Genomic DNA, 16,250 nt, shown 5'->3' with positions numbered 1-16,250 from the left:
TTGGGATTTTAAAATCGCCATAGTACTCACGGGGTGGCTGTCACACATTGGGCATGTTTTCCTTCCCTGCCCAGGTTGTGGTTTGTTTTGTGTTGTTACTTTTCATCTTGAAACTGAATGACATAATGCGTTTTCCAGCTAGCTTTTCAGTGTCCTCTTCTTGCCTTTCAGGCACCAACAGAGAGGCAGCTGCGATATAAGGAAAAGGTGGCTGAACTCAGGAAGAAAAGGAATTCTGGGCTGAGCAAAGAGCAGAAAGAGAAATACATGGTGAGAAAAAGTTAAATAGTTAAGACGAATTCTTGCATTCGCATTTGATTGCTTTTGGTTTCTAAGCCCTGCCTTTGAGAATACCCTGGAAAGGCCCACCTCTGGCCCTTAGAGTTTGCCATAATCACCCCCCACCCCCAGATTGGGTTGTTAAGAGTGGAAACAGGAGGCTTCGGAAGACAAAATGCCATTAGAATTTAGATGAAAAAAAATTCAGTCCTGTACTTGTTTGTAAACCTCACTTTAGTTGTAAAGGGTTAAATTTAGCCACTCGAACAAATAGCAGGATGTTGGAGATGTCTGTGTAAGGGAAAGTATTCAAACTAAGTGATGGTCTGTATATTTTAATGGGAAAACAAAATTTCTGCATAGTATAAAGTATTGGGTGATATATTCTATAGGAAGATTTTTTGGGTAGTATTTTAACTTTTTTTCTAGTTTTAAAAATAATGATTTTTTTTTTTAAGATTTTATTTATTTGAGAGAGAGAGCTCATGAGCTAGGGGAGAGGGAGAGGGAGAAGCAGAATCCCCCCATTCCCACCCCCAAGCAGGAAGCCCAGCGATGCTGGGCTTGATCCCAGGACCTGAGCCAAAGTCAGATGCTTAACTGACTGAGCCACCCAGGTATCCCCAAAGTAATACACATTTGTAGTAGGAAATGCAGAACACAAAGAGAAGTATACAGAAATAAACATCAGTCCTACTACCTAAAAAGTAGCCATGTTAGCATTTGGGGATATTTCTTCTTAGCTTTTTACAAATGCCTAATTTATGTAATTTGGATTTTACTGTAAGCACAGCTTTGGATTCTGTGTTTTCACTTAAATAACTTGAATTGTAATTTCCTCATTTCATAAAAATTCAAGAAATTTTTGCATAAAATTTAACTGTTAAGTAAAGATTTATTGTAAACATGATTTGTAAATATGTGTGACTCATATTTATAAATGTGTTAAATGCTTCCTAATGAAAATACCAAAAATATTAGAGAAGAAAAATTCCAATAAAAATCACCCTCTGAGATAAGAAGCCCCTTCCTCTGCTGCGTGTTTTGCTGTTTTGCTGTGAGGCTTTTCCTGATGCCTATTTTTTATCCTTTCAAGGAATTGGAATATTGGCTTATTTAGGCGTTATTTTATGTATGGCTTGTGGATATTTAGCACAACTGCACTAAGGCAAGAATATACCAAACCATGTATTTACTTTTTTGGTCATCCTCACTGCCTTGAAAATGATAATATTATGAATGAGATGGATATGGCCCAGCAGGAAACGGGTGGTGGGCGGATCTGTAGCTAACCGCCTACACCAGACTGTTGGGTTTGTAGAGGGGAGGGTTCTAGTAGTGGATTGCCAGGTGCAAAGTTGTATGCCTCCCTGTGCCTTGTTCAGTGTTTCTGTCTACAAATTAGGTAGATGTGGAAGGAGTAAACATGATAGTGGCATTTATTGAATGCTTATGTGCGTAGGCACTAGGCATGGTTATGTTGTTCCCATCATTTTTCTGACAACTCTTTATGATGGGCGGTGTCTTAACTATTTCATAGATAAGAAGACGGAGGTTTCGAGAAGTAACTTGCCCAGAAATCATATGGGGGTTAGAAAGAATGTCTGAAGTAAAAGCTCCTAAAATTGAGTTTACAAACATCTGCTTTCCAAAATTGGAGCTAGGTTATTTGGACCCAACCTTCCTGTTAAAAATGCTGGCTAGGATATTTTTTATAAGCTTAAAAAAATGATTATGAAACTAGAAGAAAAAACTTCATATTTAAGAACCTGAATCTTAGAGGCAAAAGGTACAGGTCAGATGGGCCCAGAGGAACCGGAAGATATTGTAATAGGGGTTGAGGTACTGGTGAATAGTTTTTTCATATGATAATATACATGCGAATTCTGTAATGTTCTCCGGGGGATGAGCCATCCACTCCACTTAACAACCATTATCTTCTATTCTCTGGGTAGGAGGTGGAGTCTGGGATGGAGTGGGAAGGGCTAAAATCAGAGGTTTTAAAAGGGAAGTTTCCCTTGTGGCCTTTCTTTCCGGTGCCAGGATATTTGTTAAGACTGCCATGGTGAGATTTGATACTTACTGAGAACTGGCTTACTTTTATGCTTCTGATTTTCTGAGTATTGTCTCCTCCTCCTTGCTTAATATTTAGCACAGTGTTTCTTAAAGGGGCCAGCCTGTGTTTCCCATGCGCCAGGGCTGGAGATCCCAGGTGGCAGCTTCAGTCCTTGGGCTGAACAGCGTCATGGGCGCAGCGACTTCGGGGAAGGGACTTAGCAAGGACCACTCAGTGTGGATACCCCTTCCTCGTTGAGACTTTTCCTTTCCATCTAAAATGTGAGACTCTATAAGTCTGAAGAGATTTTGTGTATTTTGTTTTGTTCTGCTTTGTTTTGCTTTTAAACACGGGAGTATCCACCGAGGTTCCTTCCAGATTTCAAGATTCTAGGAATTTGTAGTGCCTTTGGCTTTGTTACATTTTATTTATTTGTATTGTCATGCACATTTTCAGATTAAGAAATGGAGGCATAGAATTCTGACCCTCGAGGTGCTCATTTAGAGAGAGAAGAATGAAACTCCCTTTTGAAGGTGTAGGAGCATTTTCTTTACAGATTCACTAGGGTGGATAATGGTTGTTTTTGGCATTAACCTGGTAATAGTGTGTCTTATGCTCAGTCCCCAGTGCCTAGTATAATGCCTGGCATATAGTAGGCACTAAATAAATAGCTTATAGTTGTGTTTGGCCCTCTGGTTGGCATTGGCTGAAATAAAATAGATTAAGTTCTTAGAAGCAGTAAGACTCACGCTCTGATTATTTTCCTAGGAACACAGACAGACCTATGGGAACACTCGGGAACCTCTCTTGGAAAACCTGACTAGCGAGTATGACTTGGATCTTTTCCGAAGAGCACAAGCCCGGGCTTCAGAGGATTTGGTGAGTATTAAGATCTTCAAGCTTATGGACTGCTTGTGAAAGTCTTGTAAACTGCCCAGAAAAGTGATAGTGATCGATCAGTTGATGGGAAATAATGAAAATCTCTTTCCCTTCCCACAGCTACCCTTTATCAGAATGATCCTGCTTCCCATTCATATTTAAACATAATTTCCCCTCCTCCCTTTCTTTTCCCTGACCACTTTTCCTTCCATCTCATCTCCCAGAAGGACTTGTTTGGTGGGAGTGTTGAGGCCTGGGTTAGACAATAGGTGCCCCTCGGTCTCAGTCGGGTAATTTGCAATTCTGAGAGCCTCTTATTGGTGGCTAAGCCTCTCTTGTTCTCTTAATGCCCCCCTCCCAGGAGCTAGCCTTTGCAGGCTTTGCTAGGCCCTCCATTCTAACTCCAAAAGAATTAAGAGAAAAGCATAGAGGAGTAATGGTCAGATGTTTTATAAAGGAAATTAATCTTTGACCTAGCCACGTTTTGTCTATGAAGGTGATTTACTGTTCTGATTTTTATTTACAGTTATTTTCACTCGGTTTTCATACCCTAGGCAGAATTTTTAACAAGATTGCTTTAAAAAAATTGTGGTACCTGTGATTTAACAGATGAAATGTGTTGAAGGAAACTTAGCTTGTAGAGTGAATATCCTCTTTACCTTTTTTTTTTTTTAATTATGTCAAATACTTGATTCACAAATCCTCAGAGAGACTTGTTGGAACCTTGGAGGGGGCAGGGTTTGGTAGTTGCTTTTCTCCTTCCTGTTCTTTTTTTTTTTTTTTTTTTTTTGACACAGAGAGAGATCACAAGTAGGCAGAGAGGCAGGCAGAGAGAGAGAGCAGGAAGCAGGCTTCCTGCTGAGCAGAGAGCCCGATGCGGGACTTGATCCCAGGACCCTGAGATCATGACCTGAGCCGAAGGCAGAGGCTCAACCCACTGAGCCACCCAGGCACCCCTCTCCTTCCTGTTCTGTAGCGGAGTATTTCCTGTCACAGCTTTCTACCTGGTTAGGCTTGAAAAATTGTCCTATAGTCAGGTCCTAACCACTGAGTGGGGAGTGATATCCAGAGATATTTTCTGCCTCATCTGGAGTAGAGTCCAGTACTACAGCACTGTCCATGTTTCAAAAATGTTTTCAGGGACCTGCTTTGACAGGATGGCCCTGTATACCTGTGGATTTACATCACACAGATCCATACAACTTTAGAGGCAGATAGTAAAGCACATTCTAGGTAATCTTTCCTGGTTGGTTTTACAATGTTTGGTAAGGGTGGGGCATTTTTCTTTGTGGTAGATTGCCTTTATCAAGTGGTTTGGTGCCAGCTGATGAGACACAAAATTTTACCAAGGATGTGGTACTAAACTTCTGGAGGTGAGGCCCCCCCCACAGCATGGTAGGAAGCAGAGGAAAGCTGTGGTCTGTTGAGACCTACGCTTCCAGGCAGTGTAGATTGTGAGTTTTCTAGAAGCCATCCTGACTATCTGTGTCCAGGTGGGCAGCCCGTTTCAGTGCAAGTTTTTCATGCATTAAAAGTCAGTTCTTTTTTTTTTTTTTTTTTTTAAGATTTTATTTATTTACTTGACAGAGATCACAAGTAGACAGAGAGAGAGAAGCAGGCTCCCTGCTGAGCAGAGAGCTGGATGCAGGGCTCAGTCCCAGACCCTGAGATGACCTGAGCCAAAGACAGAGGCCTTAATCCAGTGAGCCACCCAGGCGCCCCTAGAGTCAGTTCTGTTTTTTTCTCCTAGCCTAGCATGGTGACATGCGAACAAGCATACTAGAGACTTTTTGAAAATAAAGATGATCAATCCTAATCCTCTGACTTCTGATTTCTTCTCTACAATAGGAGAAGCTAAGGCTGCAAGGCCAAATCACAGAGGGGAGCAACATGATTAAAACAATTGCTTTTGGTCGTTATGAGCTTGATACGTGGTACCACTCTCCCTATCCCGAAGAATACGCGCGCCTGGGACGGCTCTACATGTGCGAATTCTGTTTGAAGTACATGAAGAGCCAAACGATACTCCGCCGACACATGGTATGCCATCTTGGGGTTCTGCGATCGTCACGGTGGAGCTCTGGATGTTGACGTTTACCTGGATGACCTCCGCCTCTAAGCCTCTCAGTGGTCCATAGGAATGGCACAGAGGCATAGGAAAGGGCAAGCCCATTTCAAGGTGGGGTCTGGCGGTGGGGGGCAGGTGGCATCCGAAGCAGCTGATGTCCTGGAACCACATCCTGTCACACACACTGCCTTGTCTTTTTTTCTTACTGCCTGGTACCATTTCTCCCTGGGATACGAATTACCTCTGCCCACAGTTTTTATGTGTCCCCAACTCGAAAAAAAAACAAGTGGACTTCATTAGACAGGGCAAGGACATGACTCACTTCATATCCCTAGCAACCAGTGGGGGCAGGAAGTGCCCTGTAACTGCTGAATGAATGCGTATTTAAAGGAGACAAAATATGGAATTAACAAAATGGCTCCTTTGGTGCCTTCTCCCGAGTTTAATGCTTTCTGGTTCATGAATGTTGTCCTTCCTGTTCAGATAGGAAGAAAGACTTATTTTGTTGTTCATATATATATGCTCACTAGGTATTTTGTAGTTTTAAGCCATTTTTTTGTTGCCTAGCCGTAGAGTGAAAAATCTCGTCCTAAATAAGGGAATTTCTGGGAGCAGGGATGGGGAAGAGAGGAAGGAGCGTTTCAGGCAGGCACCGTCATTTTTCCTATTTCTGTCGTCCCAGCGTAATTTGGCTCTGAGACCTTTTAGGGTATACCTCCTCCTTCCATCCCCTTCCACTTTTATTTCCCATGTTTTTTGTGTGCTGAGCTTCTGCGGCCCAGGCTTTCCCAGAGTTCCCATCCTTCCCCCACCCCCTTTTTTTTTTTTCTTAAAGGTTTTTTTTTTATTTGACAGAGACAGAGTGAGAAGAGGGAGCACAAGCAGGGGGAGTAGGAGAGGGAAAAGCAGGCTTCCCACCGAGCAAGGAGCCCAATGCGGGCTTGATCATGACCTGAGCCGAAGGCAGATGCTTAATGACTGAGCCACCCGGGCGCCCCATGTCCTTCTCCTCTTGTCCCCAGTTGGTTTGGAGGATAACTGCATTTTGTGTTCTCTGGAACACACACAATGTAGTGTTGCAGCCTAGAACTCCCTGCTGAGTTCAGCCTTCCAGACTCCTGCACACTTGCCTGGGGGCAGGGCGCGCGAACGGATGGAGGACTGGTGGGGACACTGGGCCACAGGGGGAGGGTAGCAGAGGACTGGTCTCCGTGATGGTAGACCATGGAGATAAACTAAAATCTAGTTCTCCTATGTGAAAGGTATTTTGACTGATGTGAACTGCTGACCATTTAGGTTTTACTTCTTTTTGTTTCTGATTACTTAGTGGCACTAACCAATGTAATAGCCCAAAAGGGCAAGACATAGTAGTAGGTGAGGAAACAGGGTTTGGATAAATCTGAGGGTCAAGTAAACATTTTGAATATTGGAGGATCTGTATTACGGGGAGGTACAAAAATCGATTTTCAGGTAATGGTAACCCGTTTTTTCGTCTATACTTCTGATTCCCATTGCTTCATGAGTAATCGCTGAAATGGGCCATTTTTGGCTTCTGTTTCTTTTTAAGATTTATTTATTTATTTATTTATTTGACACACACAGAGAGAGAGATCACAAGTAGATGGAGAGGCAGGCAGAGAGAGAGAGGGAAGCAGGCTCCCTGCTCAGCAGAGAGCCCGATGCGGGACTCGATCCCAGGACCCTGAGATCATGACCTGAGCTGAAGGCAGCGATTCAACCCACTGAGACACTCAAGCGCCCCTTGGCTTCTGTTTCTAAACAATTGTTGCATTAGTTGGGTTGTTGTTGGAAAGAGCCAGCATGAGTAAGCAAGTGGATCCAGCCACAAACTGGGGGCAGAGCTTTCTTGAAGCGATTACAGTTAGCGTTTTGATTTACAGGTGGCAATGGGGCCTTTCTTGAGTTGACCAGAAGTCGGAATAAAACTTAGTAGAAAATGTTCCGTATACATGCTTCTTAAATGATGTTTTTTAATGTGTTTGCATAAAACCTTAAAAGAATTCACATATTTACAGCAAGGGCTGACAGGCTGCATTAAATCCTTTTGCAAATGAGGGTGAAGAAAGGGGGAATTTGTGCCCCCTTGTGGCCAGTTGTCCACCCACCTCCACAGTTTGTTCCTCCGGAACCAGGCTGCCTTGCCTGTTTTTTAAGCCACGGAAGGGCGTCCTCATCTTCCTTATATAACAAAGGGAAAACTTAGGTATGGGGGTTAGTCTTTATTGTCGTGGGTGTCTTTTCTAATCGGAAGAAAAGATTGACGGTGAGGCGGTCGCAAAGTTTACTAGTAAAGGCGAATATGAAGTGTTCCTGCCTTTCCTTAGCAATTCTTAAGCTGCTGGAAATAAGCTGCTCAAGAATTTCCTCTTGGCACAGAGTGTTTTAGAATGGAGGGTATTTTTTATTTATCTGGCTTTTACTTAGTAGATGATTTTAATCTCCTGGGTTGAAACCGGGCCAGAGTATGATCTGGAAAAGTTGTTCTAAACTGCTATAAAAATACCGTAAACACATTCCTATGACTTTAGAAGCCGTTAATTGTTTTACCCAAAAAAAAAACAAAACACAAAAAACTTGCGTACGTTCTCAAGTGTGTCCAGTTGTCTGTCATCTCCGCTAACTGAATTTGACCTGTGATTCAATTTTCCATTTAAGCAGCAGTCTTGTTGGGGAAGGCTTTTTCCCCTGATATGAATTCCATTCTCTTGCAGGCTAAATGTGTGTGGAAACACCCACCTGGCGATGAAATCTATCGGAAAGGCTCCATCTCCGTGTTTGAAGTGGACGGCAAGAAAAACAAGGTAAGCAGGTGCGGTGGTGAAGAGTGTATATTCACAGGTCCCAGCAGCAGTTTGTTCCACCTTCCATCTCCCCTTGTAGAGGTGATAAAGACTCTGCTGTTGACCAAAGCACACTTTCTGCCTCATCAACAATGATGATAGGATCTTTAGGTTTAGGCCTTTATCTGATAAGTTGAGGAATCACTGGCCCATGCATGAATTCTCTTTCTCTGCTTCCAGATCTACTGCCAAAACCTGTGCCTGCTGGCCAAGCTTTTTCTGGACCACAAGACGTTATATTATGATGTGGAACCCTTCCTGTTTTATGTTATGACAGAAGCGGACAACACCGGCTGTCACCTGATTGGATATTTTTCCAAGGTCAGCAGGATCTGGAGATTAAGAAGCTACTGGCCTCAGAAGGGTGATTGATGTTGGCATTTGGGGACCCAGATCACTGACAGGAAGAGGCCGGACCCTGGGCAATGATGACAGCCCTTCTCTTAAGGATTGGGTGGGAAGGTGTCACAGAAATCTATGTATCAAAGATTGTTTAATGGAAGTATGCGATTCTTTATTAAAAGCTTCTGGTTTATTCCTTTCTGGACTTGTGGCTTAGAGCTGCCTATTAATTACCAGCCAAGGCCCTGCCTACTAACCCCGAAGCCCACATTTTGTAGTCAGGCCAACTCTCCTGGCTTTGCTCACTGTTATTAGCCTAAAACCAGGAATATATTCCTTTTGCCTGGTTTTCTAGCTGGGCTTATTCTGTGATAACACCACTCTGCTTTTGAAAGCTGAAGGCCAGGTTTTGCTTTTGACTTTTTAGTAGATACTTTCTTGAAATCTGGTTCACATGCCACAAACTTCACTCATTTAAAGCCTGTACCTCAGTGGCTTTTGTATCGCCAGAATAGCGCAGCAACCACACAGGGCTCCCTGCTCTGTTTTCTTTACCCCATCAAGCAGGCCTGCCCATTGCCCCTCAGCCGCTGCCAGCCCGCGCCAGCCCTCTGGCTCTAGGAGTTTGCCTGTCATGAACATTTTCCATAAACGGAACCGGACAGTATGTGATGGGAGTGTTTGTTCACTGGAGGCTTCCTGGTGGGGATCCCTCTCTTTTCCACTAGCCAGTCCCCTTTTGAAAAATTACATTTACAGAGGGTTGCCCTGACCGACTCCACAGTCAACCCCTCCTGGCCTTGCTCTGACTAGAAAGAACTCCGTCAGCCCCCCTTAAATTGATACTGGTCTCTGAGCAAGGGGGAGCCTGGCATGGCTGGCTTTGGCCATTGTTGTAACCAGTGTGGGAGGAACAGCTGTGAGTGTGACAGCCACTTCCCGGGACTCCTTGACCAGAGAGTTTGCCAGCAGCCTTATTTTCTGTGTGTGGGACTCCTGACAACTTGGGTTCCAAGCTCTCCTAACGTTCTCTCATCTGTTTTGCTCTTGACTGTAGGAAAAGAATTCATTCCTCAACTACAACGTGTCGTGTATCCTCACCATGCCTCAGTACATGAGACAGGGCTATGGCAAGATGCTCATCGATTTCAGTAAGTGCGACTGCTGCGGCCTGAGCTCCACAAGCCGCGGGGGTGATGAGAGCAATTGGGTCTCTGGTTCCTGGCACGCAGCAAGAGGACGGATGTGTGGACAGAATCTGAACGTCCCGGGTCAGCTGGTGTACCTGGAACCTTCAGTGAATGCAGGCCTCAGTCACTACCTGATGGTGGGGCATGTAGGGGATAGGACAGAAGGTTGTCCCCATTTGAGACAAGGAGCAGCACATGTATGCTGAAGGCTTCAAATCTGTTCCTGGATTAGGGATTTCAGTTTTGTAAGGACTAGTCCAGTGGCAATTCATGGACCTAATAAAGGCCTTGGGCCTCTTTAGTAGTGTATTCTGTATTTGGGAATTTGCCTACTCGAATTTATTTTTAATCCCCAAATCTGTACTCTTGGCACGTCTACAGTCCCTTGTGGACGTGCATACAGGTGCAAAAAGGAAGTCACGACATTTTCTCTGCTCCGGTCAAACAAGCAGGTGCCTTGTTTTGGCTCTCCATGTAAACACATTTTTTTTCAGTGTGTTAGTGCCATGCTTTTCATATTTTTGTGCATTTTTTTGCTTATTTTATTTTATTTTATTTTTTTAAAGATCTTATTTATTTGTCCCAGAGAGAGATCACAAGTAGGCAGAGAGGCAGGCAGAGAGAGGGGGAAACAGGCTCCCTGCTGAGCAAAGATTCAGGGCTCGATCCCAGGACCCTGAGATCATGAACTGAGCCAAAGGCAGAAGCTTAACCCACTGAGCTGTGGAGATGCCCCTTTAATTTTTAAAGGATTTTATTTATTTGAGACAGAAACAGCATGAGGCAGGGTGGGGGAGGGAGGAGGGAGAGGGAGAAGCAGACTCCCCACTGAGCAGGGAAGTGTGGGACTTGAGCCCAGTGTGGGACTTGATCCTTCAACTCTGGGACCATGATCTGAACTGAGGGCAGACACTTAACAGACTGAGCCACCCAGGTGCCCTTGTTGCTGATTTTATTTATTTATTTACTTACTTACTTACATAATTTTTAAAGATTTTATTTATTTGTCAGAGAGCACAAAGCAGGGGGAAACATCAGGCAGAGAGGGAGAAGCAGACTGCCTGCCGAGCAGGGAGCCCGAAGTGGGACTCCATCCCAGGACCCTGGGATCATGACCTGAGCTGAAGGCAGATGCTTAACCGACTGAGCCACCCAGGAGTCCCTTGTTGCTAATTTTAAATGGCCCCTAGGTGTAGTGCCAGAACGCCAGGTTGTTGTGCTGTTGGTCGGGAGTTCGATGCTAATGAGTCAACTGTATATTTTAAAAGGTTTTGTTAAACAGAAACACCTAAGACAAGGTAACCATAATGACAGGTTGATGAAAATATGACCAGAGGCTTACAGAAACCTAACCCAGGTTCCCCTAGGAGCAGTGGTTCAGTGTTCGCTTAACTCAGTGCTTGCCATGACTTTGCAGAACGTAACACCTATATAAATGATGCGAGTCAACTGTATTTTATTCAGTGTTCCCTGTCCTACAACATTCTAGTCAGAATTTATAATTCTTAGAGTTAGTCTTCCAGTCCATTGCCTTCCAGCTGTGGGAAGTGATGAAATCAGGAAGTGGCACAGCCTACGGAGGAGGGGGGCCCTATATCTTGGAACAGGTGACGCGTATTTTATAAACTTGATTTTATGTAGATTTTCAAACATATAGAAAAGTGTGGAATAGTGGCGCCTGGGTGGCTCGGTGGGTTAAAGCCTCTGCCTTAGGCTCAGGTCATGATCTCTGGGTCCTGCGATCGAGCCCCGCATCGGGCTCTCTGCTCAACAGGGAGCCTGCTTCTTCCTCTCTCTCTGCCTGCCTCTCTGCCTACTTGTGATCTCTGTCTGTCAAATAAATAAATAAAAATTTTTTAAAAAATAATGTGGAATAGTTAGATAATAAAAGCCCTTGTAACGTATGATTAATGTTTCATAGTCAGTCTTGTTTTACCGCTGTTCTCAACCTGTTACTTTCACATCTCTAAAAGATAAGTTCTATTTCATTTAAAAAAAAAAATCCAAACCTCCTCAAGTTACTTAATACCCTAAGTTACAGTGTTCAAATTACCCCAATTTTGTGATTTTTTTTTCCTTTTAAAGAAAATGCACATGTAATTATTTTTACTAATTTCCAAGTAGAGTTGATACATTGGGATTGATAGATGTAGCTTGTAAATCCCCTAATCTGAAAAGTTCCCACTCCCATCTCTTGTATTTCTTTCCTATTTATTTATCGAAAGCCCATTAGTTTTCCACAAGCGTTTTGCAGAGCGTGCATTTTGCGGACTGCGTCTCCATAATATGTAATGTTAGACGTTCAGATGTTAGAGCCAGAGGCTGCAGGATACTCCATACTGAGATAATCTATTCTTAAAATTGAAAAATTTCAAAATACATAAAAAGTGACATAATGGAATGGCTCCCCATCTCTGTTCCAGCGCACACCTATCTATTACTGTTGTTATTAACATTTTTATCTTGCGAAGCCTTCCAGAGTTTTCTTAATGTCTATTACAGCTAAATGCGAACACACCATTCTTCCCTTTTGGCTTAGCCCAAGGCAGCACTCTGTTACATCACTGTCCGAGTTTGAATGACTGACCCCCAGTTGGTACCATGAAGCAGCCTGTCCTTAAGCTTTCTGTGCTGGCATAGCAGTGTTTGCGATTAGGATGAAATACAGTGTCTGCATTTTGTTCCTCGGTAGGTTACTTGCTTTCCAAAGTGGAAGAAAAAGTCGGCTCCCCGGAACGTCCCCTCTCCGACCTGGGGCTCATAAGCTATCGCAGTTACTGGAAAGAAGTGCTTCTCCGTTACCTGCATAATTTCCAAGGCAAAGAGATTTCTATCAAAGGTTGGTTTTTGGCTCTTGAGGTTCGTTGGTACCCAAGATGTTAATGGCACTGGACATTCCAGCTTTTTTCCTTGGCCCTGGTTGGCTTGGTCACCTGCAAAGAGAAAGCTCCCCCTCAGTGCTTCATCTGAACAGGAGAACAGATGACCCCTGGATGCAGGCCACTGCAGAGACCCTAAGTTACTTAATACCCTAAGTTAACAGTGTTCAAATTACCCCAAAAGTGCCAAAGGATTCCAGAGCATATGGCCCTTTGGGAATGGCCATATGATTTTGGTTTCACAAACCTGAAGTGGTTAACACTAGTTCTTAAACGAAAGTCCAAAAGGAAGAAGAATGTGTTTTTTTTTTTTTTTTCCCCAATTCTTTGGGAAATGTAGGACCTGATAAGATATGCCTGTATATTTATGTAAGGGTGGAAGAAAGTGGGTCTGTTTTTGACCTTGATTTCTGTACGGGTCAGAGTGATTTCTTGCTTTTGGGTTTCTCTTTCATAGTTCTTAGGATCCGTCAAATAAGTGCTTTGTAAGCTTTTTCTGAGCAGGTTGGGTTAAGTATCTGACTCCAATCATCTGGGTTTCCTCTAAGCGGGGTGAGGGGCTTGGGTTGGTGGGGGTCAGTGAAGGTGTGGGTCTGTACTTTGGCCTGGTTCTCAGTAGCGCTTCTGTTTCAGAAATTAGCCAGGAGACAGCTGTGAATCCTGTGGACATTGTCAGCACTCTGCAAGCCCTTCAGATGCTCAAGTACTGGAAAGGAAAACACCTAGTTTTAAAGAGACAGGTAAAGTTTTTTTGTTAGCTGCTAGCTCAGTGCTGAATGTCTCTTGAGACCTAGCAGAGCAAAATGGGGCCTTAATACTCTAAAAGTAGCCTTCTCTCTCTCTCTTTTTTTTGTTTGTTTGTTTGTTTTAAGGTTTTATTTAGTTATTTGTCAGAGAGAACAAGCAAGGGGAGCAGCAGGCAAAGGGAGAAGCAGGCTTCCCGCTGAGCAGGAACCCAGAAGCAGGACTCGATCCCAGGACCCTGGGATCGTGACCTGAGCTGAAGGCACTTTACCAGCTGAGCCACCCAGGTGTCCCTAGCCTTCTCTTCTTAATGGAATTTGCCTACGTGTACCTTTTATTGGGTCTTTTTTTTTTTTTTTAAGCATGCAGTGATGCTTTTTGGGCTTACTTCTTATCTTATCCTTTATCTGAAGCTTTGAGTAAGCTCCTGTCTCCGATTTGGATGACACAAGCAAAGCAGCTCAGTTAAGCAGCTTTATGTCACACAGCACTTTTGTCCTAACGATTTTCTTAGATTGGAGCAAATTCCCCACCTGTTTGAAGGGAATCCTCACAAACTCCAGGGCTTGTGCACTTTAAAATATTTTAAAATATCTTTGTGGAAGTGCACTTGAAAGGTATTTTATATATATATATATATATATATATATATATATATATATATATATATATATCTTAGCATGAAGCCTGATGCTGGGCTTGATCTCACAGCCCTGAGGTCACCACCTGAGCCGAAACTAAGAGTCGGCTGCCCAGCCTCCTGAGCCTCCCCGGTGTCCCTCATGTAAGTGCTTTTAATTTAAGTTGACAAATCTATAAGGAAAGGTGAATAATTTCAGTTCTTTCTGAGGACAGAGTCGGCAGCAATGGGTATTTGTAGGAAAGCATTTTCTAAATCAAAAGATAATTTTTTATACCTGTTTCCCTCCATAGTGTATCGTTAAGCCTTTGGAGATTCCTCCTTCACTAACAGGCATTTTGGAATCAGTATATAAAGACATTTTCGTTGAATGTGTAAAGTCATTTTTCCTGTTCTCCCGCAGGACCTGATTGACGAGTGGATAGCCAAAGAGGCCAAAAGATCCAACTCCAATAAAACCATGGATCCAAGCTGCTTAAAATGGACCCCTCCCAAGGGCACTTAAAGTGACCTGTTACTCTGAGCCAGCGAACCCCAGCAGTAGGAATCCGTACCCTAGGGATCTGTCTGTCATTTCTGTTGCTCTTGTGATTGGCAAGTACAGTATCCTTTGGGAAGGCCATCCCCCTCAGGACTGTCCTGGCTCCGACCCTCGTGTTCACTGCAGACGCTGGTTCTGAGGAACTGCTGTTTCGGCCTCAGTGAGGTTGCCTGGATGGGATCTCTGTTAGACTTGAGAGCAGATCCCTCGTAGCACTGACCCAAGGTGTTCTGTTTGGTACTGTACCTGTCCAGTCACTGGTTCTCCTCATGTCCTCTAGCCCCACGAGGTTGTGTTGTGTCTTCTAAACTTTGTACTAGTGCTTCTTGCTGCCGGGTCACCAGACTTCCAGACCATGGTTTGCCACCACCAGGACCTTTCCAGTTCCTCCTTACATGTGGTTTTTTGGGGGGTGGGGGGAGAGCAGGGAAGAGGTAACATTTCTGACTCTGTGTACTGGGTGGGGTCCATTCCCTTCGGATTTTAGCTCACTTTAAATTTTTTTTCCACCATTTTTATTGAAAGAGGCCGGGTTTTGATCAGTGTCAAGCTTACAAGAGACCAGTATTTTTTTAGCCTCTCCCAGGGACTCGTCTTGGCAACTGCACATAATTTATCCGAATGAAATGGAGAGGAGAATTGACAGGTGGTGATTCTGTTCTTTGATTTGAGTTTACCGGTGGGCTGCGTGTTGGTGGAAGGGAACGAGTCCTTTTTTGCCTCACCAAAAAGTGCCCAGCCCTAAATGTTTTCCTCTCTTGTGATCCCCTGCCCCTTTTGTCATTTGCAGGGGCCAAACAGTGTCCGGTTCTCCCTCTCATGCTGCATGCTGACCAGTTCATTAGACTGCAGAAACTCCCCCCTCCCCGCGCCCCCCTCCTCCCATACCTGTCGCTCGGATCTGGCACACCTGTATTTCTGCCTCAGTTGCATTGACTTCCGGCTCTCCTCTCAGCCCTTGACTCCGCAAGGCAGAGTGCCACAGCCACCCCCCACCCCCACCAGCATTTGCTTCTCCCACCGCGCCTCACCCTCCCTTGAACCAAAGTGCTCCTGCCCTTCCAAGAACTCCTCCATTTCCTTTTTGGGATTTGACACCGTTCCTCGCCCGGGTCTCTGCTCTCCTATTTTTGGTCTCAAGCAAAGGAAGAGCTGCTCCCTCTAATTTCTCCAGCTCATTATAACCCGCTATCTTGGGGCAGCTCTGGATGTAGGACATGTGCTCCCCTTCCTGACTTGGTCTCCTCCAACACTGCTGTCCGAGTGTGGAGCCCTCCCCACGGTCCCGACTCTGGTCATTTGTGCCTTTCTCTCGTCCTCTCTGTACACTACTTATACTCACTGTGGGTTGGGGGGAGCTCCTTTTAAGCATGTTCAGTGGCAGCTCCCTGCCAGTTTCAGTGTCACTGTTAACGTTTATCCAAAAGCAACTTCACTGCGGGTTTTCTTAAGGGGTAAAGGTCTTTGACCGAAGCTAACCCTTCCCCACATGTGGTAGAATGTGCTGTTCTCTATCTACTCCTCAATAAAGCATGTTCTCTGCTCAAGCCTGTTGCACTTGGGAGCTCTTCCTTAAGTCTGGAAATGGGGCAGCCGACGTGCTGCTGATGGCAAGCATGCTTGGCGTTTATCTTCCCCAGCAGTGAGCTGGCTGTTGACGGATGTGGTTTGTGGCTGTGGAATTTTGCTCTGATGCAGGCTATAGAGAGAGCAGTACTCTTAACTTGTCTAGTTGCTGGGATGAGTTCTCTCTGCCTCGCTTGGTTGCAGC

The 16,250-nt window shown here is 44.4% G+C and overlaps 1 protein-coding gene across 2 annotated transcripts in view; it reads left to right on the top strand.

The window, feature by feature from the left end:
* Positions 1–16,026, top strand: part of KAT7 (lysine acetyltransferase 7) — a 33,973-nt gene extending 17,947 nt beyond the window's left edge. For both annotated transcript variants that reach the window (XM_044248730.1, XM_044248729.1), the window contains 9 exons: positions 172–270; positions 3,104–3,214; positions 5,063–5,254; positions 8,015–8,104; positions 8,324–8,464; positions 9,543–9,636; positions 12,368–12,514; positions 13,188–13,294; positions 14,342–16,026. In XM_044248730.1, coding sequence (XP_044104665.1) covers positions 172–270; positions 3,104–3,214; positions 5,063–5,254; positions 8,015–8,104; positions 8,324–8,464; positions 9,543–9,636; positions 12,368–12,514; positions 13,188–13,294; positions 14,342–14,443 — 1,083 coding nt within the window. In that variant the 3' untranslated portion in view covers positions 14,444–16,026. The remainder of the gene's footprint in view (positions 1–171; positions 271–3,103; positions 3,215–5,062; positions 5,255–8,014; positions 8,105–8,323; positions 8,465–9,542; positions 9,637–12,367; positions 12,515–13,187; positions 13,295–14,341) is intronic.
* The last annotated feature ends 224 nt before the right edge of the window (positions 16,027–16,250 follow it).

Source organism: Neovison vison, chromosome 5 (genome assembly GCF_020171115.1).
Source record: "Neovison vison isolate M4711 chromosome 5, ASM_NN_V1, whole genome shotgun sequence".
Classification (NCBI taxonomy): domain Eukaryota; kingdom Metazoa; phylum Chordata; class Mammalia; order Carnivora; family Mustelidae; genus Neogale; species Neogale vison.
Note: the sequence above shows the minus strand (reverse complement) of the source record. Positions and strands in the feature narration are given on the sequence as shown.